This window comes from Rattus norvegicus, chromosome 1, assembly GCF_021556685.1.
Source record: "Rattus norvegicus strain SHRSP/BbbUtx chromosome 1, alternate assembly SHRSP_T2T, whole genome shotgun sequence".
Classification (NCBI taxonomy): domain Eukaryota; kingdom Metazoa; phylum Chordata; class Mammalia; order Rodentia; family Muridae; genus Rattus; species Rattus norvegicus.
Genome location: NC_141534.1, coordinates 204,852,627 through 204,873,056, shown reverse-complemented (window position 1 = coordinate 204,873,056; position 20,430 = coordinate 204,852,627). Strand labels below are relative to the sequence as shown.

General features: G+C 47.0%; 1 protein-coding gene across 1 annotated transcript in view; it reads right to left on the bottom strand.

Moving 5' to 3' along the window:
- Positions 1-581: 581 nt before the first annotated feature.
- Mgmt (O-6-methylguanine-DNA methyltransferase) overlaps positions 582-20,430 on the bottom strand; it is a 232,650-nt gene continuing 212,801 nt past the window's right edge. Inside the window, exons 4-5 of the mRNA NM_012861.1 lie at positions 7,321-7,460; positions 582-884 (exon numbers count right to left, since the gene is read on the bottom strand). Coding sequence (NP_036993.1) covers positions 681-884; positions 7,321-7,460 — 344 coding nt within the window. The 3' untranslated portion in view covers positions 582-680. The remainder of the gene's footprint in view (positions 885-7,320; positions 7,461-20,430) is intronic.

Below are 20,430 nucleotides of genomic sequence, written 5' to 3'. Positions count from 1 at the left end.
CTCCCAGGAAGGACCGTGTCTCTTCCCCCTATTACCCAGAGCATTCAAAGACAAGGAAGGAAAGGAGAGCTGGAATTTGGGGCATTCCAAATTCCAAACCAGGTTTTGGAAGATGGTATTTTTTTTTTTTGTTTGTTTGTTTAATCATCCTGCATCCACCACGGAGACAAGACACTTTCCTGACAGATGGAGACTCAGACCCTCAACAAAGCATTCACCTGCTAGCCTGTCCCTCCTCCTGACAGCAAGGGTGGATATTAGGAGCTGAATGGGGGCTGCCATCTCCACAGGGTAAATGGCTTGAAGGATGACTTGGGGGCCCTACCAGGGTGGGGTCAGCTGTTCAGTGTGGACGGTCTGGGGTGACCAGCTGTTGCCTGCAGGTGTCAGATGTGTCCCCCTTCACACAAAGGGGCCCTAAGGCTCACCAGGCCTTTCTCCCTCACCCCCATTTTAATGGGCATTAAAAATAGAACAATAACCATGTCAGAGGAGGGAACTGACGACAGACTCGTGGTGGGTCGTCTGAACTCATTCCGCTGTAAAATGTAGAAACAAGAAAGGGCAGCCACACCACGTCCCCCAGGACACATGCAGCTCTTTTAATATAGTGGTACCCACCACACATCCGCTTCCAACACCGCATTACATCTATGTGTCATTCAAACGGTTACTCAATTTCAGCCAGACGGCTTTGGGCTGGAAGACTCGAAGGATGGCTTGAGCCAGCTCCCAATCAGACCCAAGCCTTTGGAGGCCGGCTGTCCAGTTGGGATGCCCTCATGGGCCAGAAGCCACTCTTTCACAGTCTGTCCTCCTCCAGAGTAATTGCCAATGGCACCGTCACTGCGAATCACCCTGTGGCAGGGGATGAGGATGGGGACCTGAAAAACAAGGGGTTTCACTGTCAGTCTGGCTCTGGGCTGAGGAGTCTGTGCTGTGGACAAGATTCTGTCCGTGATTGTCCAGCACCATCCGACAGCTCTCCAGTCAGCAGGCTGCTGGCACGGTGGTGGTGCTGACTGCTTCAGCAGCCCTCCTTGCACCCTGCAGAGACCTTGAGGGTATTGTTTGGGGTGTGGAGGAGGAACCCAAGCTCTGAGGTATATGAAGCATATGGGGTTCTTTGCATCCGGGTATGGGGGGAGGGTGCCTGCGACTGCACTTGGGAAGTGATTTATCACGTTCACCTCCTGAGGTTAAAACTGCATTTCTGAGTTCTACACAGGAAGTAACCTTCTCTGTCCTCACCATGTTGTAGCTAGAATCTTCAAGGACGACGGCAGGCCCAGTTCACCTAAGGGGCTAGCAAACTATGGCTGAGGGGTTGCTACTGTCCACCTTCTGATTTTTTTTAAATAAAGTTTTATTTGAGCACAACCATGCCTTTGGCTACTGTATGTGGTTGGTTTGTGAAGGCACAAAATACTCCCTAGTTGCCCTTTACAGACAAATTTGGCCAAGCTTGCTCATGCTGTGCCTGTGTATTGGGAGTTGTTCTTTCGTTCCCTTCTGGAAACATGGAGTCACACAAGCACCGTGTCTATGCCTTCCTCTGGACACTGCCATGGGCAGCACACCCAAGGGCGGGCATGGTCAGTGGGCCACTCTATCCCAACAAGGCTTGTAGATGAGGAAGTCCTCACTAGGGTTATTGCTGCCTCCCAACTCAGGTGGTCTGAGGTACCAAGGCTGCTTGCCAATCCTTAATGGTGTGAGTAAAACTAAATATGGATGCTTTTCTACTGTAACGCGATGGATTTACTCTAAGGGAGGCCCCTTCTTAGTGGAAACAAGCTTATAAGGAGATGATGACTGTCACGGAGCACCAATGCTGATGATGGCCAGGCACACGTGTGCTTGGGCTGTGATGTTGTTGATGTGTTCTGAGTCATTTGCCCAGTCACCTGCTATGCAAAATGTCACCCTAATTGAAGAATTGAGGAAATAATTCCAGTGAGTTATCAAAACAGGTGTTTCCTCCTATTGACCCTGACAAGCTCAAAATCAGGGGTCTGTAATCTCATGAGCCCCATGGTAGCAACTATCCTACCATTTCCCTGGCCTGGAACCATGCAAACCTGTAGGCATCTTCATTGGGGTCCAAAAGATCTGGATGCCAGGTGCTCATGGGGACTGGGCTCCAGAGCAATGCTCATACCAAAGGGACTCTGAAAGGGACTCTGATGTTCAACCTGTAGCTGCAAGGCTGTCCAAACTTCATTCTCTGACCTCTAGTCACTAGGATGAGGGAATGCTTGCATCTGCATTGGGAGTGTGGTCCACAGGGGACTGATAACTGCCTAGCTCATGAAGCAGGTGGCTGAGCTACTCGGACTGAGACTCCGTAGTCCATCATCTGTGGAAGTTGGCAGCTACTGGGGCCCTTCTGCTTTGTGGATAGAGACACTTCTGGCCTCACCCAGAAGGGAAGGAAAGAATGAGAACAGCTAGTGTGTCTGCAGAAAATTTATCTGTACCTCGATTTCCTTCAAAGAAGGTCAATGCATGCCTTACCCATAGCCAGGGTGGTCAGAGATGGCAGGGCTGGTGAGGGGAAGTCGTCAGGGCTGTGCCATCTTCTCCAATTTGGTTTTTATCCCCATGCCTTTATTCCTCACTAGTTCGCAACATGGGTAGAAAAAGATGGATGTCCCCATGAAGCTTTCAGAAACCCACCGTGGCTGCAGCCACATGGACACCCATCATTTCTCTCCCTGGCAACAGTGTAGGGTGTGACTATCAACCTGGCAGGAATGGCTGACATCTACCCAGGCAAGGAGAGTGTGTTATGTGCTGCTGTAGAGAATGCTGTGGATTCAGTGGACACTTCTGCCCTGTGTTCCTAATGGGTAGCTCCCAAGCGAGCTTTAATCGGAGGGCTAAAGGAGAGCTCACACAGCTGCTGTGGTCCCAGGGCTTACTGTGACTGGGGGTCCCAAGGAACACGGGTCATGATGTACCTACAGTGGTCGCTGTGGGCGATGGCAAGTGTTAGTGAGTACAACCTGAGCTCTGGGCACCTGCTCCGCTGGAGGTTCAGGGCTCATTCTAGAAGGTTCTGAGCTGCCCTGACACATGCAGACAACAGATGTGCAAGTCCACGGTTATTTCAGGTTCACAGTGGCTTTGCTCTAGAGGTTCTCCTATGGTGAGACAGCCACTCCTGCAGGACTCCAGCAGAAGGACTGCACAGGCACGGCTGCCTACCACCTATATCCCATCTTTCTTTCCTCCTTTCCCTGTGGCTCAGGATTCTCTACTCTCGATGCACCCCTGCCTTTTCTGTCTACCATAGAGAGGCAGTGGGACACAGTGAGCAGCTTCTGGCCAGCTGATGGCCTAGAGGAAGCTGCCGGCACAGGTATCTGAACTACTGAGCTCTGGGTCTCAGAAGTGGTGCGTCCCACTGTTGCTGCTTCCTTGCTGCTCCGACCCTTCACATGGGCAGTCCTATGTGCCATGGTCACCGCCATGCTTTCAACCACATGGTTCCTCTGCTGAGTCGAGTGTGCTCCTTGTTGGGGTGTAGCAACACGATCCAGCCGATGGGGTCATTCCAGCCCTCACCCCTGATAAGGTGTTTCTTGTGCTCGATGTGAGGTTTCCCTAGGTAGCCCCCTGCAGCCCTCCAACACCTCAGGTCAAGGACACTGAACTCATGCAAAGGCCACCTGGCTGTTAGGAGGTAAAACCGAAGTTCTAACCAACAGGAGTCTGAGTCTGCCTGTCCTCCTGATGCCTTTCTTGTTGAATGCGTGACACGGCGATGGCGGGACTCTGTGGACCTGAGGATCATTGCTGTGTGACAAAGCTCGGGAGATGGGGGACATGACTTCCAGCCTCACAGGCATTATCCTGCTTTGACTCCGAGTTCGATGACATGGACAGATGTGGTCTAGGAGTCATTTAACGACAACTGCCATGACTAGCAGGGATGAGGGAGCTGATAATGCTACAGGAGCTGCGTGGGATGAAAAGTGGAATTCCAGCTGTGTGTGGAGGGCAGCGTCCGACCTGCACCTTCAAGGAGCCATGAAGGACGCTGTGATGGAATGTTACTATGACTGATCTCCAACAAAACCAAACAAACCCCCAATACAATAGTGATACAGAGTGAGAAGCCTGTGCGAGAAGATGGTACCGACCCTGGCTCTGGTTGGCACAGGCGTCCCAGTCAACCTGATCTCACTAATATGTAGATGTACATTCCACCATTCCACTTGATAGGTCCTTCCACTTCCCTTTTTCTCTTCCCTCTCAATGGATTATGGGTTATAAAAGTGAGTACCATGCACACACCCCTGCCTGCTTCCTTCTGTGGATTAGTGCTGTGTCGAGGACCGCTGACTCAGAACGCACCGTGGACCAGTGGCTTGCTCACATGGTCACCTTTAGAAACGGGCCCTGCGGGGCTGAGGATTTAGCTCAGTGGTAGAGCGCTTACCTAGGAAGCGCAAGGCCCTGGGTTCGGTCCCCAGCTCCCAAAAAAAGAACCAAAAAAAAAAAAAAAGAAAAAGAAACGGGCCCTGCTTCACATGGAGTTAGCAGTAGGTGTTCAGCCATATCTGAAGATCCTGTATCATTGCTTCTTGAAAGCCCTCGCTACATGCAATGCAATTGCTATCGATACGCCAAGGAGCCCATGGTATTACAGCTTCATTGAAATCTTCATGCTGTGAAATCTAATTTGTCCGATACCCGGATCCATCACTCACACCGGCCCTTTCTCAACTGCTATAAAACTTCCAAACCCATAGATTTGTCTCCAACAAAAATAACATGAAGGAGCCCTGCAATCAATAATGGAATCCCTCTGATTGTGGTACTGGCTGAGTTTTTTTTTCCCCCAACTTTGCCTTTGTTCTTCTGGGCAGAGCCCACAAGGGAGAAAGCTTGTTTTCACTCGCAGCCTCATCAATACCTAAATCCTGGTGAACAAGTGACACCGAGAAGTTGTAATCAATAGCTCCCGGTGCGGTTTTTTCTTCTGGTCAAATGGTTCAGCTCCGCTGACAACCCTGACACTCAGAACATGATGCTAAATCTTTATCAACAGCCATCTGGGTGACTGGCAGAACAGGACTCAGGGGTCATCGGTGCTCATGGCAATCTGTGAATAAACTAACTCCTCAGGAATGTGTTTGTTTAGAAAAAGGTGGGAAACTCCCTGAGCTTGTATCGATCGCCTCTGAACTACATTTAGCAAATTGTGTCTGAGGATGTGGCGGAAGGGGGTTCTCTGAGTGTGTGTGTCGGGATGGTGGTGAGGAGCCTCTGATGCTGGGCATCCCTGATACAGGGTAGCGTGGCACCGTCCAGAGACTGTCCAGTTTCCTGAGAAGGTCAATGAGTCCCACCTGAAAAACTTGTGAGAAGCTGAGATCCAGACTGGAGGAGACTTCCACCCTACAGAACCCATCTCCTATTCTTGGAGGGGATAACCCAGCAACGGGCAGCTCTAAGACCAGACGGCACGAGGCCATGGTCACTGTAAGCCACCCAAGGAATGATGCAGGACAGTTTCCAGTGGTGGGCATTCCACATCCTGTCCCACTCTCACGACACAAGTTGTGCTACTTAGGTGAAACCTGAGCACCGTGTCTTCCATGACCTTATTCCAACTTGGCAGCATTGGGGTAGAGGAGACACAGCCATCCCCATCTCAGTCCTGTTGTCAGTGGGGCTAAGGATACCTACCAAGATGGGCTGCAGGCAGAGCTTACAACTGTCCAGGCCTTTTCTCCCTCAAGTCTCAGTATCTCCTTCTCATACCGGTTTCTGGTGGTACGTGGTGGAGACTCAGCCCAACGGTGCGTGTAGTATGGCTACTAGTGTGTACAGTAGGCAGCGGGGCTTGTTCTGACAGCAGAGATGTTAGCTGCACTCAGAGAGAAGCTGTGGTGTTGGTGCCCACCGATGGGGCTGTCATCATCTTCCTGTGAGTACACACAGGAAACTTTGCAAAGCTGAACAGCTTGGTTCCCAACTTAAGTGTGGATAAAACCAAGTCATGTGTCTTGTTGCAGGAGTGGCCTGGGGAATGCATGTCCACAGCTCTTCCTTCGCCTTGGGAGGGATTCAGATGGGCGTAGGGATGGGATGGTGCAGAAAGACTACTCCACTCTGAGGTCAGGGCAGTTGATGTGTGTTTAAAACATAGCTACAGGGATGCAGCAGAAAAGGTAGAAAATGTCTTGCCTTTCTCTGTTCTGGGGCATTGCTCGGAGCTGCAGAACAAATGTATTGGAGCTGTCTCTGTCTGCTGCCAAATCTAATGCCTCACGGCCCAGTATGTTGATTCATGGCTTTAGTCTCAGCACTCAGGGGGCAGAGACAGATATCTCTGTGAGTTCTAGCCTGGTCTATAGAGAGAGTTCCATCCAGAACAGCCCCTTCGGTATAACACCTCTCCCCTCCAAAGAAGTGCAGACTGTTCATTCCTCCATGTCCCTTCCAGGTGAGGTACGCTTCTGATCAAGTGGATTTTTCTATCATGTTGGGACCCATATAACTTTATCAACATGACAGCACACATATAGTGCCACAGGGGAGGCTGCCTGGGATATTTGGGTACTCTGGAGGCAGTGTGGAATCTCTTGAGGACTGTGTGATAACTTGACTTCTCACCCACATAAGGCCCACAGGCATGTAGGGCCTTGGTCTGGCCCTTGGCTGGGCCAAAATGCCCACTGCATTTGTGGAACCACAGGTGTCTCTAAAAACATTGCCTTCCTGTGGGCTGGGAACCTGGTGCTCAAATAAATTCTGACAGCGTTGTAGGAAGAAACATAAATTAATGCTGACACTTTCTAGGGGGAACGCCTTTCCCCAGGGAGCTAACACCCAAGGACGGTAGACATCTATGACGCAAGGTGTCACACCTTCTAGGCTCATCAGACCCCAAAGACCCAGGGAGAAAGGGTGGTATTATTTCACCAAAACCTTCTCAGAAGGCTGGTGCCACATGGCTCTCATCTTCTGGGTGTACAGTTGTATTTCAAGTGTATGAAAGAAAGCTGCTACTTAACAGGCCCCTCGGCATGGGTACTCTCCAGTGGGGAGTAAATAAACAGGCTGCCCTCCTGTCTGCTTGCCACTCTCCAGGCTTCTTCCTCTCTGCTAGGGGCTACTGTGACAAAGAGCTCATGTGGCTGGGACGCAAAGGTCCCTCTCACAGCAGTTGCCAATCCCAAGCCCCGATCCTAGCCACATAGTTGGCCTCTGAAATACATTTACTCAAATGACACTTGGCTCCCTGGGTGGCTTGAAGCCCCTGTGACACAGGTATCCGGCCCTCTGCCCATCTGTGGAACTTACTGGATTGCTCCTCATCGCTCCTCCTACTGCACGAGCCGCTTTGGGGTTGCCTGCCAGGGCTGCTAATTGCTGGTAAGAAACCATTTCTCCGAATTTCACAACCTTCAGCAGCTTCCATAACACCTGTCTGGTGAATGAATCTGAAAGAAAGGAAACAGGATGACGTGATGTGGACAAACGGCTCCAGCAGCTCGGATATAAATAGCTGCCAGTCCCCTAGCAGGAAATGCAATGGCACAAATGGAACTGTTATACTCAATTAAAACACAGGCCTCCACACAGCGCTCTGTCACCGTGGCCCGGGCAAGGAGAGCTGAGAGTGAGGCGGGCACAAAGCCGGCGGGCCTCGGAAGGCTTCCTGCATCTTTAATTTCCTTCCAGCTTCTACACGTTCCGTGTGGGGCTGTGTGCGATGTTCTTTCTGTGAACAGGCAGGCGAGCATTTTGCACACAGTTCAATTAGCAGGCACGGGGAGTCCCTGCCGGCCCACCTATGTGGAAGCCTTTTGGACTGCTGGTTAATTTCCAACTTCAGTTGAGATGGAGGAGGGGGACGTATCCAGGGACTGGATGGGACCCTTCTGTAACCTTCCACGCTCAGCAGTGAGGGGGACTATGCCCTGTGCTGTTGTAAATGCCAGATGCCTCCACCAGTATGCCCAGGTTATAGGGGTGACCCTGGCTGCAGGCAGCCCTGTTTTCTCTGATTAGCCTCATCAAGTGGCATGCGTTTTTTGTCTTGCAGGAGAAATGACTAGGGCAAGGCATGGTCAGCTCGTTTCCCTGGATGCCCCTGGGTTTGGGAATCATTCTCTGCATACGTTTTAAGTCGGGCATAAGCCCAGGCTACAAGAAAGAGTCCTATTGTCTTCCAGAGGAGACACACTGGCTGGGGAGCATGGAGGCCAAGCCACAGCCTCTATACCTGGGGCTTCAACACTTCAGGTAGGAGTTTCTGAAGGGAACAACAGGGGGTGGAGGGTTCCATGGGCAGGAACGACACTGGGAATATGTACCCTCCACAGAGCTAGCCACACTTGGTGCCAAGCTGGCAGAGTATGATTTGGTCCTTAAAGGAAACACACCCTTACATGCGTGTTAAATAATAAAAATCACTTCTTAACTGAAGGGAATGATAATCACTTCACTGGAAAAAAAAAAACCCAAACCCTGTTTAGTCTTTATTATAACATTAAGCAAATTAAACATCAGCATAATCCAGGTGATACTAGAAAAGGGTCATCGAAGAAATTAACTTTGTTGTTCATTAATTTACATGGATTAGTAGAGGGCACAGACACAGCAAATGTGCTCTAGTTTTTTTATGATATAATTTCAAACTGTACAGCATTTGTGGCAGGAGGGTGACTTTGGGGTTAATCAGACTGATTTGTCCTTTTAATTGCTTTCTATTCAAAGAAAATTCATTAGATAATGTTCTCTTCAAAATTCATGAATCAATTTAACTGAAGAAACCGCATTAACGGCTCTGGGTTCATTAACAGGCGAGGTTTGAGTGGCTGGGTGCTGGGAGGGTTTCCTTAGGCAAACAAGCTCTGTTTACTGTCTTGTCCTCTGAAAGGGGCTTGAAATCACCTTGCTAATCACACTTATTGTTACTGTTGTCTGAGAAAAGGGAAGGAAGTGGGCAGCCGGAGGAGAAGGAAGGCTGAGAGCTCTCTGGGAGCTGCCTAGGGAGGGAGCAGTGGAAGCAGTCTCACAGGGCAAGAAACCGAAGCTACCCTGGTATCCTCAGAGGGTGTAGACCAGGTTGGCTATGCCTGTGCTGTGGCCAACCGACAGGGTTGCGGCTGGTGTTTTCTAGAACAGACTCATGTTTCAATAAACCTGCTGGGATTATCCAAGGGATAGTCTAACTGGATCCAGTGTAACTGAAAAACAGTAGCACTTACACAATGGTGGTTCCCTGCCATGGGGACGCTGACCAAGGACTGTCAGGTCACCAAGCATCTTTTGCTCCAGGTGGAAAAGTGTCTGGAAAGTTTATGTTTTCAGATATCAGTATAGATTATCAAACGCGCTTGTTTGTTTTAGGTACCTGTTTTTTATTTTGTATGTATGAGTGTGTACCTGCATGGATGTGCATGCACCACATGAATGGCCGGTGCTCGTGGAATCCTGAAAAAGGGCACTGGATCCCCTGCAACTGAAGTTGCAGACTGCTGTGGCTTGCCATGTGGGTGGTGAGAACTGAGCCTGGGTCCCCTGAAGAGCAGCCAGTCCTCTTAACCACTGCCCCACCTTGACAGCTTCACATTCTGTTTTGCTGTCAGCTTCTCACAAAAGCCCTGTTTCTGTTTTTATCCTCTAGCCCACACTGGCCTTGAACTCCCAACCCTTCTGTTTCTACCTTCTAAGAATAGAATTTACAGACACACACGTCGTGTCCCAGGTCACATGGTACTGGGGATTGAACCAGGGTATTGTACAGGCATGCACGCTCACTCTACCAATGTAGTTGCATCCTGAGGACTGGTAACCAGTTTTTAACCAGTCCATAGCCCACAGCAATACACTAGGCCAGTGTTTCTCAACCTTCTTAATGCTTAGATGCTTTAAGACAGTTCCTCATATTGTAGTGAACTCCCCCCCTCCCTAAGCATGAAATAATTTTCATTGGGTTCTTCATAACTGTAGTTTTGCCACTGTTATGAATATTATTGTAAATATCTGACATGCAGTATATATGATATGTGACTCCTATGAAAGGGTTATTTGATCTCCAAAGGGGTCGTGACCCACAGGTTGAGAACCACAGTGCTAGTCAGTGTGGCTCAAAGGAAGCAGTATTTTATAGTCAAGCGCCTCATTTTCAAATGCACCTGAACATCCTCCGTCACTGTCACCCTGTAAGGAGCAAATGCACTAATTAGTGGATGCCACTCTTAGAGACAATGCCTTGAGAACAGGGCTAAGCGCAGTCAGATTTACCCTACACTTATGAATAAGGAGGGGCTGGCGTTTCTGCATTAAGCACCATCTTTCAAGCATAAGCGATCACTTAAGTTCAGTGTTAATGTAGAAAGCACTTTCTGAAGGTTGATGTGGCTACAGAAATCCTTGGTGGCTGGCTAAGTCATGTTGTGCAGCCTAGGGGACCCGCTGAAATCCATCCTTCCCCTGTGTGGCTCTCCACAGGGAGCAAGCCAGCGACCCCAATGCTGTGGGAAATATTTGGTCTCTCCATGCTACAGTGTGGTGTTTCTCAAGCTTGCCCCTCTGTTATGTCCCTTCCAGATGCTTCCTTTCCCCAGCCTGCTCCTCTGCTCCAGGGCCTTGTCATGTCGATGCAGCTGGGGTTAAGGCTCTGCTGGAGGCTGCCTGTACCTCAGACTCCCTCTCTGAAGGACACGGCTCTGGTCCTTGTACAAGCAATGAAACCACCTAAGTAAAAAAGGGGTTATTTATCACATAGCATCTGGTGTTGAGATCATCGGAAGCGGGAAGGATGCTGCTTCCCAAACTGGTGCTGTGTTGTCGATAGCAGCTTTAGATGTATGCCAAGGGAGTAGCAAGTAAGGAAACATCACCTCAACTCCTGGCCTCAGACCCATGAAGCTCAGCTACTTCTTTTTTTTTTTTTTTTTTTTTTTTGTTTTGTTCTTTTTTTCGGAGCTGGGGACCGAACCCAGGGCCTTGCGCTTCCTAGGCAAGCGCTCTACCACTGAGCTAAATCCCCAACCCCTGCTTCTAATAAGGGGGACCTCACACTGGGGATGTGGTGGGAGGAGGCAGCAGCCTGGCTCCACCCATCTTACTTCTGGAGCCCACCATTTCCTGGGTTTCCACCAATCTTCCCAGGTGCTGCCTTGATATATATCCCTTGTCTCTATGACATGCCACCTGAGTGTGGAACAGTCACAGGGCTGGTGTTCAACCTGGTTTAGACCCTACCCCAAAGTACCTTGCTCAGGGTCTGGCTTGCATGCCCAAGGGCATGGCAGGAGTCTCTTCTCTCAGCCACACAGCTCTGACTCCCAGAGGAGAGGCCATGTTTCAGAACTGGGCCTTGAGTTCCTCCTGGGCCATGCTTTAAGGAGGGAACACTCAGGTAGAGGCCTAGGTACCACACACAGGGTGAAGGTGACACAGGCTACAGCCATTTGAACTCATGAAACCCAATTTTCGGGAGCCGCTAGGGTGAGGTTTCGAGGAATGAAGCTAAAACATGGAAACAGAAAGAGGTGATCTGGCCAGATCAGATGGTGGTGGCACATGGGACCTGGTTCCTACTGTCAGACACCTTTCTGGAACTTGGTAGAAGGTAGACAGTAGCTCTGTGAGGGCTGTGATGTCACCAGAAGCAGGCAGATGGAGGAAGAAACATCACCAAGACGATGAGCAGTTACGGCTTTTCTTTCATCCCAGACTAGGTTTGCTCCTTTGACTGACAGAAGAGCAGAGGGATCTCCCAAGACGCTGTCCTTCCACTGTTCCCTCAAATACTATGCTAGGGGGACAGCACAGAGCTGGTGCTGGGCTGTGGTGGCCCCAAGAACTTGCATCCTGAGGAATAGCCTTTTCTGGTGGCAACATGTATGCGGGTAGGTAGCAGTCCTTGCTTTCCACTTGTCTTTGTCTTTCTGTTGCTTGGTCCTAGGTCTGAGCTCAGGCACGAGCAGTCTTCAGCAGAACCTGAGCAAAGCCCGGGCTGTTTCCAAGGTACTGAAAGGGGAGGCTGGAGAACTAGAAGACACCAGCGAGACTGAGGAGGAAAAGAGTTATTAAAAATTATATTTTATTTGTTTATCTTGGCTGTGCCATGGCTCAGAGTCTCATAATATTCAGGCTGATCAGGCTATAATCCACAATTATTAAGTACATGTTCATGGTTAGGAACATGTCTAATGCTTGGGCAAAGATAAGTCAGGCTGAGGCTGATGCAGAAGCTGGACTCATTTGACAAAACCTGAAAGGATATGTCATACAGACGCTGCAGAAGGGGAGATGCTCTCGAAACAAACACAAGTCACAAACAAGGTCTCTGCAAAGAAACAGAAGTTCTCAAGAACGAACAAGAAGAAAGTTTAGCCCCAAGCAGTCAATAACTTGACTTACAAATTACTCTTCATAGGACCCATATGACAGCAGAGGTATGCGAGGAAGGGTCAAGGATCTGCAGACAAGCCAAGAGTGTCCCCACCTGAGCACTGAGAAATTCTATCTAGTGAAAACAAAACTCCCCAAGAAGAAATGTGAGGACTAAGGGGACACAGTTAAATGATTGTCTGTTCTTGTTGGATTACCAGCAGGAGGAGAGAATGAGTGGAATGGAAAAGAATTTTAGAGAACAGCTTTCAAGGAGCAGAGTAAACTGCAAATAGGACACACTCGGAGAAGCCCTGCTCAGGTATATGCCACCCACTGCTGAAAGCTAAAACCAGAAGGAGCCAGAGGAGAAAGAGCTCACTCTACAATGGGCAGGGATATGAACAGCTAGGGGTGCTATCAGAGAGGCCAGACCATGGCAGCGTTTTGAACACACTGAAGGGAAGGCAACTCAGAATTCTGTCTTTAAAATGCCCCAGGAATAAAGCTAACATATGAAGAAGGTTTTGAGTAAAAGAGAAAAGCTGAGATAACCCATTGTTAGGAGCCCCAATCTTCAGAGAAAAGAGACGCCAGAGGAAACCTGGGAATACACAAGGCCAGCAGCATGGCCAGACATGGTGAACAGGCTTGTCATTCTAGCTACTGAGAAGGCAGAAAGATTCTGGGCAGTCCAGCAGGATCATGTCTGAGAATAAAGGGAGAAAGAGTTGGAGCTGTACCTTGGATAGAGCACTTTCCTCGTATTCAGAAGACCCCAAGTTCCTCCCCTTACACCCTAACCAGCCATACACTGGGTGGGAGAGACGGGACACACCGGGTTGAATAGCAAACTACTGATTCTTAAGGAATTTTTATGTGTTTGCTTTTTACAACATATTTAACAGCTGCAAATACCAATGGTCACAATGAAATTTCAACATACCTAGACATTAAGGGTTATAGACAGTCAGTCGCGGGGAAAGGAAAGGTCCTACACCTGTTTTGAGAGGTGACCAGGGCAGTATGTCTCTTCCATTTAACCTAGAGCCAAACCTCATTTCTCTTTATTCCTCAGATATGAGGGTCTCTGTGGGGATGAGATTTCTATACCCCACTCAAAATGGTGAAAGGCCACTTTTAATTTTAAAGGAGGTGAGTGTTGCAAAAGGAGAGACGGCAAAAAAGCAAATAAATAAAAAACCCTAGTGTTCATAAAATAGGTCCAAAGGAAGGAGGATGGGAAAGAGTTCCAAGGAAACAGAGAATAGAATGTTGGACCCAAGCCCAAGCACACCAGTGACTGACTGCATCAAGCAGAAATGGCTTGAGCATAGCAATAACGGGACTGGCAGGGCTGGAGAGACAGCTCAGGGTTAAGAATACTTGCTGTCCTTTCAGAGGACTGGAATTTGGTTCCTAGCACCCAGGTAAGGTGGCTCACAGTGATCTGCTTCAGGGGACACAGAACCCTCTTCTGGCTACTGTGGGTACCTACACACATGTGCATATAAACATACATAAAAGTAAATCTTACAAGAGAGACAGACACTCTTGGCACAAATAAAAACAAGAATATCTACTGTTTAACAGAAACCTGCTTCAAATGAGAGTCATGGGAAGGATCAAAGAAAACAAGTGTTAGGAGGATTAATATGGGACAAAGGAGCCTTAGAAGTAAAGAATAGTCTGAAGAGAGAGTTTCAAAAAGCAACTTGTCCACCCTGAGTGTTTATGAGCCTAATAGCAAAGTTCCAAGATGCATGGACCCAAACCTGGGAAAGCTGAAAGGAAAATTACAGAAATCCATAATTACCCTTCAGCACTCAGACACCTTCTCTGTCAACCATCAAGCCAGAAGACAGAAAATCAGCAAGAAGAACACCTCAGAAACAGAACCATAATCATAGTTCCTTTTCTACTGTTGTGATGAAACACCATGACAAAAGAAACTTGAGGAGGGAAAGGGTTTGGGTTTACACTTCAATATCACTGTCCATCAGTGTGAAAATCAGGGCAGGAACTCAAACAGGGCAGAGACCTGGAGGCAGGAGCTGATGCAGAGGCCATGGAGGGATGCTGCTTATTGGCTTGTTCTACATGACTTGCTCAGTCTGCTTTCTTATAGAACCCAGGACAGGGTGGTGGCACCACCCACCATGGGCTGGGCCTTCCCAGGTTAATCACTAAGAAAATGTCCTACAGGCTTACCTTTAACCTCATTTCCTCATGTGGGGCCCTCCCCTTTTCAAGCTTATGTCAAGTTGACATAACACCAGCCAGCACACCCACCAACAGATGATCAACAAATATTTATTTGAGGCTATGGTTGGTAGCACAAGAACACATATTCTTTTCAAATGCCCACAGAGCCTCTGATCCAGAGAGAGGGTTTGCTATATCCTGTAACATACTATAAGCTGTAATACATGTAGCGTAAACAAAACCAGATCAATCATCTCTTTGACCATTAGATTAGAAAAGAATCAAAATGCAGCAAGAAGTACCCGCTTCAACCCCGGAGAAAAGCAATAGGAAAAATAAAATACACTGGGCAGGATGCAAATGAAATAAGATACTGAAGTTCATGGAATACAGCTAAAGCAACACTCAGAGGTCAACTCACAGTATTCAACATCTGTGTTATAGAAGAAAGACTGCATGCTAACAATCTCACCTCTTACCTTAAGAAACAAGAATGAAAACAACCCAAACATTACGAAAGGGTATACTGAAGGTAAAGATTGGACTCAATTAATTGGAAAAAGGAAGACTGTGAAAATCTAAGAAACTGAAAGCTGGTCGCTTGAAATAATTGGTAAAACTGAGGAACATCCAACAGGATGGGTGGAAGCCAGGAAAAGAACAAGGAAGACTCAGGACTGTAAGCTGTTCCTGGGAATGACTTCGGATAAAGACATCCAACTTAGTAAAACCTACAAACTACTGAGGTTCTGCAAACATCATCCCATCCCACTGTGTGATATTATACACTGTCTCACATATAAAGACCATTCCACTGTATGATGACATTACACACTGTCCATCTCACACATAAAAACCAATAATCAATCATCAATCCTCACTCCAGTTTAATTGTGCGGGCTTAGTCTTAAAGACGCTATAGTTTATTCTAAAGAACCCATTTCCAAAGAGGAAAATTTTGTTGTGCCCCTATTTATACTCTTAGATTAATTTAAATGTAATTCCTTTCAATTTTTCTTTTAAATATGTTTCGGGATGATTTTAAATTAAATTTGTAATATTTGAGTCCTTTCCCCTAAATGGGGTAGAACAAAAGCAGTACCACCAGAACCCAACCCCTACTGTGTAGAAAACCCACCTCTATGGGATCCATCTTGTTTTTCCTTATTGAATGCATATCTATATGCTCATCACAACAGCCACTTGCCAGCTGGCATCATATGATACATGATTAATGAAGTCTACCCTCATTCTCTGTGCTGTGGTCAGACTGAGAACCCCTAACTAGTTAGGGAAAGCCCCTGACTAGATGCATGGTGCACAGTGAACAATCACATACAAAACTCAAGATGGGTAGCTACACCAGGGCACAAGTCCCAGAGGGAGGAATAAACACTGAGAGAGTATCCACCCAGAAGGGGCCCTGAGATACCCGAAGGGGTGATGAAGAAATAACAACACCAAATTGGGCCTGTTGGTCTGTTATCCCAGTGACTAATGAACCTGAGGTATAAAGGTCAAAAGTTCAAGGCCTACCTGGAGTACAGTACCAAGGAGTACAGGGCAGCCTGTGTAAACAGGTAAGACCCTGTGTGTAAGACTAAACAGATGGTAGTGGGGTTAATACAGTGAAAGTGAAAGGGGAGGTGGGTGTGCTAACACCTGAGCAGTAGAGTGACATGGGTTCAATCCCCAATACTGGTCTCTGATGATCCCCCCAAACAAAGCCAAAACAAAACCAAAACGAAGGGAAATAAATCCACACAAGCTTAAGGGGAAGGACAAACCAGAATAACCCTACGAGGTTAGGTTTGTAATTTCAAACCTCCTAAAGGTGGAATCTCTAGGGCTAAAATGAGCTCACCCTCCCTACGATTAAAGAAGAAACGTCAGTATCAACTTCCTGAGGAAATGGGAAAAAATTTCCCCATTGTGATCACCACAGTCGCAACAGCAGAGCCAGAGAAAGAAAGACACCTTCAGGAACATAGTCCCCGAGTGGTGGTGGTGGGTAATACAGACGTCTGGCTTAAAACTGAGCATCCAAGGCTTAGGGGGCATCTCAGCAAAGGCACAAGGAGCGTTAAGATTGAGCAGTAAGAAGACAAACCCAAACATAAGGGGGCAAATCTGAACAGATTCTTTACCAAAGCACATGTATGAATGAGGAGTAAGTAGATGGAAAGAGATTTATAGCTTGTCTTTGGATCTGCATGTTAAATAAGGACATAAGACTATGTAGTTATGCGACTGGCTAAAACCCTCCTCCCCACTGATCTGTGCACGGATAACAGAGCGAGAGGTGTGTTCTCATGTTGTAGGGGGAACAGAGATATATGGCTGTTTTGGAAGAGAGTTGAGGGTTTCCTTTCTTTTCTCATTTCATTTCACTTCTTTCCTTTAATTTTAACTTTATTTTTTTTAAATTTAATTTCATTTATTTAATTTTGTTTTTGAGATAGGATCTCACTATGTATGCCACTGGCTTTGAACTCCCAACCTGTCTGCCTCAGCCTCCAGAGTTCTGGGGTTACAGGTGTGCACACCACATTTGACCAGTTTGGTGACTTTAAAAACAGAGCTAAACAGAACATTACCCTGTGATCTGGAGACCACACTCCTGTTTGTTCCATTTGATTTGAAAACTACTATCATCATAAAAACTTGCCCCTAAACGTTTCTAGTCACCTGTTCATAATGCCACAGCTCCTAGCACTCAAAGTGTCCCTTAGCACATACACACAAAGCGGTATTACACATGTACTGTGCAAGCCATTCAATGAGATAGTCAGCTGCAAAGAGATATGGAGGGACCTTCAATGTGAACTTAGAGCAGAAGAAGCCAGCATAAGACAGTACACCTGCTGTGTGATCCTGGCCACATGGTAACAAAGAAAAGCTTAAGCTACACAGAGAGAAAGTTGAGTCAGGGCATAGCAAGTGGAGATAAAGAGAGGGTGAATAGGCAGGGCACAGAGGAAAACCCAGGATGGAGACTTAGTTAGGCTTACATTGCTGTGAAGAGACATCATGACTAAGGTAATTCTTATAAAAGACAGCATTTGATTGGAGCTGGCTTACAGTTTCAGAGGCCCATTATTGTCAGAAAGTATGGCAGCATCCAGGCAGGCATGGTGTTCTTGAAGAACTGAGTATTCTACATCTTGATCCAAATGCAGCCAGGAGACTGACTCTTTTGAACTGGGTGAAGCTTAAGCACTAGGAATCCTCAAAGCCTGCCTACACAGTGACGTACTTACTCCAACAAGGCCACCCCTCCTATTAGTAGCACTTCCCGTAGACCAAGCATGTTCAAACCACTACCGGGACATTAGTATATATGATGCTATCACAGTGAAAATGATAGTCCACGAATATCAGGTACTATAGAGACTTAACACGGTGACCCCAAACAATATGTTTAAGTTGACAAGGACACAACAGTGAGGAGGCTGGGGTCCTGTCTAAGGGTTGGCTGTGAAAGGGACGTTTGTCTAGTCATGTTACAGCATGAGCATCCTTACTGTACTGGGTAGGGGCATGCCTAGGGACAGAGAACCGAGTTCCTCAAATGTAACTCTGGAAATGAACCGAGCCTCTACATCCCCACAGACCAAGAATTTCAAAACAATGGCAGCATACTGGGCTCATGGAATTAATTTCCAGAGCTCCCAGATTTCAATTCTTTATGAATTGATCTAAAGAGTTCCCACTATTCTAACAAAAAACCCAAAAGGCTTTAATATAGATTCAGAGTGATAAATTCTAAAATTTTTATACAGAAAGGAAAAGGGTCGGTCTAAAAACACTCAAATATTTCAGAGACAATAATAAAAGTTGAAGATGCCATACTGAAAGATTTCAAGATGTACTAAACTCTTACAGAAATTGTAATATTGACTTTTGATTGTTGGCTCAAGTGCATTTAGAATCACTTAGGAGGTACAATTCTCCATGCACTTGTGAAAGTGCTTCCAGGGAGTTTTAGCTGAGGAGAGACTAACCTAAACGTGAGAGGTTATCATCCCATCAGTTGGGGTCTCGGGATGAACAAGAAGGGAAAAGAGAGGGCCTCGCTGAGTACCATCTCTCTCTGCTGCCCAACTGCAGATGCAGTAGGCCACCTGTGAAGGCCTCCATACCATCCCCACCATGATGAACTGTATCCTCAACCTGTGAGCCAAAATAAGCCTTTCCTACCGTAACTTGTTTTTGATACAACAATAAAAAAAATTCCTATGCTGAACCTATGTGGTTCTTGGGTCTTTGCAATGAGCTTGTAGAAGGAATGTGGGAAAAATTTGGAATTTTGGGTTGGAAAAGTCTGAAGATGCTGTAGGTAGAACTTAATGGGCATAGGAGTTGGAAAGGCTAGGATGCCAAGGGAAATGTGGATGGTGGAGGCCTGGCTCATGAAGTTTCAGAAGGGGGTCAATTAAAAACTGGGCCAGAGAGCATTTGTGATACATACATTCCAGCCAGGAACCTGGATGCACTCTGTTCCTGTCCTGAAAACTGGAGTGAGACTGAATTAAAAAGTAAGTTGTTTGGTGAAGGAAATTCCAAGAAAGCATAATAGCTAGGCTGTAGCATGGTTACTGCTCGCTGCTCTTAGTCAGATTTACAATGAGAGAAAGAAGAAAACCGTGCAGTTTGGTAAAGAAAGTGGCATGAACAAGGGTGAAGCAGTGGATAAGGCAGGGGCATTGTCAACTGCTGGAGATCACTCCATTACAAAGAAACTTCACATTCTGGGATGGGGTGATAAAGGTTCTCTGACAGTAAGACTGCCCACAGAAGGTACCGCTTTATAACAGTATAGACTCACAGGAAAGAAGACACGCTGCTGCCAGGAAAAGGGCAGCCCAAAGAAGTGTTTTCCCAGGCTTGGCCTCAAAGGCCACATGATTGTGGGGACTCTTACAGTCAGAATGAATGCATTTTGCACTATGAGATTCCACTGTGGTATTCAAGGTGGGCTGTCTGAATTTTAAACAGTGTGTTTTGGCTTTCTTCTGGTCTCTGTGAGTAGTCCATGCACATACAGATACATACAGGCAAACATTCATAAATACAAAATAAAAGTAAATTAATTAAAAAAAACAAGATGATTTTGGTAGTGAAACTGGTTTACTGAGTAAAGTACTTGTCTTGTAAGCATGAGGACCTAAAGACAGCCAAGTATTCTGGAATCCTTATAAACTCATGTGTTGGGGAGGTAGAGATAGGTGGATCCCTAGAGCTACATGGCCAGATGGTTCGACTCTCAGGCCAGCAGGACACCTTGTCTCAATTAAAAAATGTAACAGCACCTGATGAGTGACAACTGAGGTTGTTCACTGGTCTGTGTGCTTCCCACCCTCTTGATACACACACACACACACACACACACTCACACACACTCATTCACACGCACTTACACACACATACTTACACACACACACACTCTCAAACATGCACACACACATGCTCACACCTATGAGTACTATACAAACATGCACACATGTGTATAGGTACACACACAAAACCAAATAGATGGATCAAGGCACATTTACACCATGGAGTACTACTCTATCTAACAGTTAAAATGTATGCTGTAGACATGTGCAAAGCTTGGATCAATCTCAAAGACATTAAGCTGAGTCAAAGGAGGTAAGCTGTAAAGGTTAAACACTGTCTGACTCCAGGGTTGTGAGTTTGTAAAGGCACAAAGCTCCCAGTGGTAAAGAACAGAAGAGTACTAGCCAAGAGTGAAGGATTTCTGGTGACAGTCCCTCTTTGAATGCAATTACAGTGGACAGAACCTGGGATGCATTAAAATCTATACAGCTACCCATCTCAAAAGCCAACACTGTT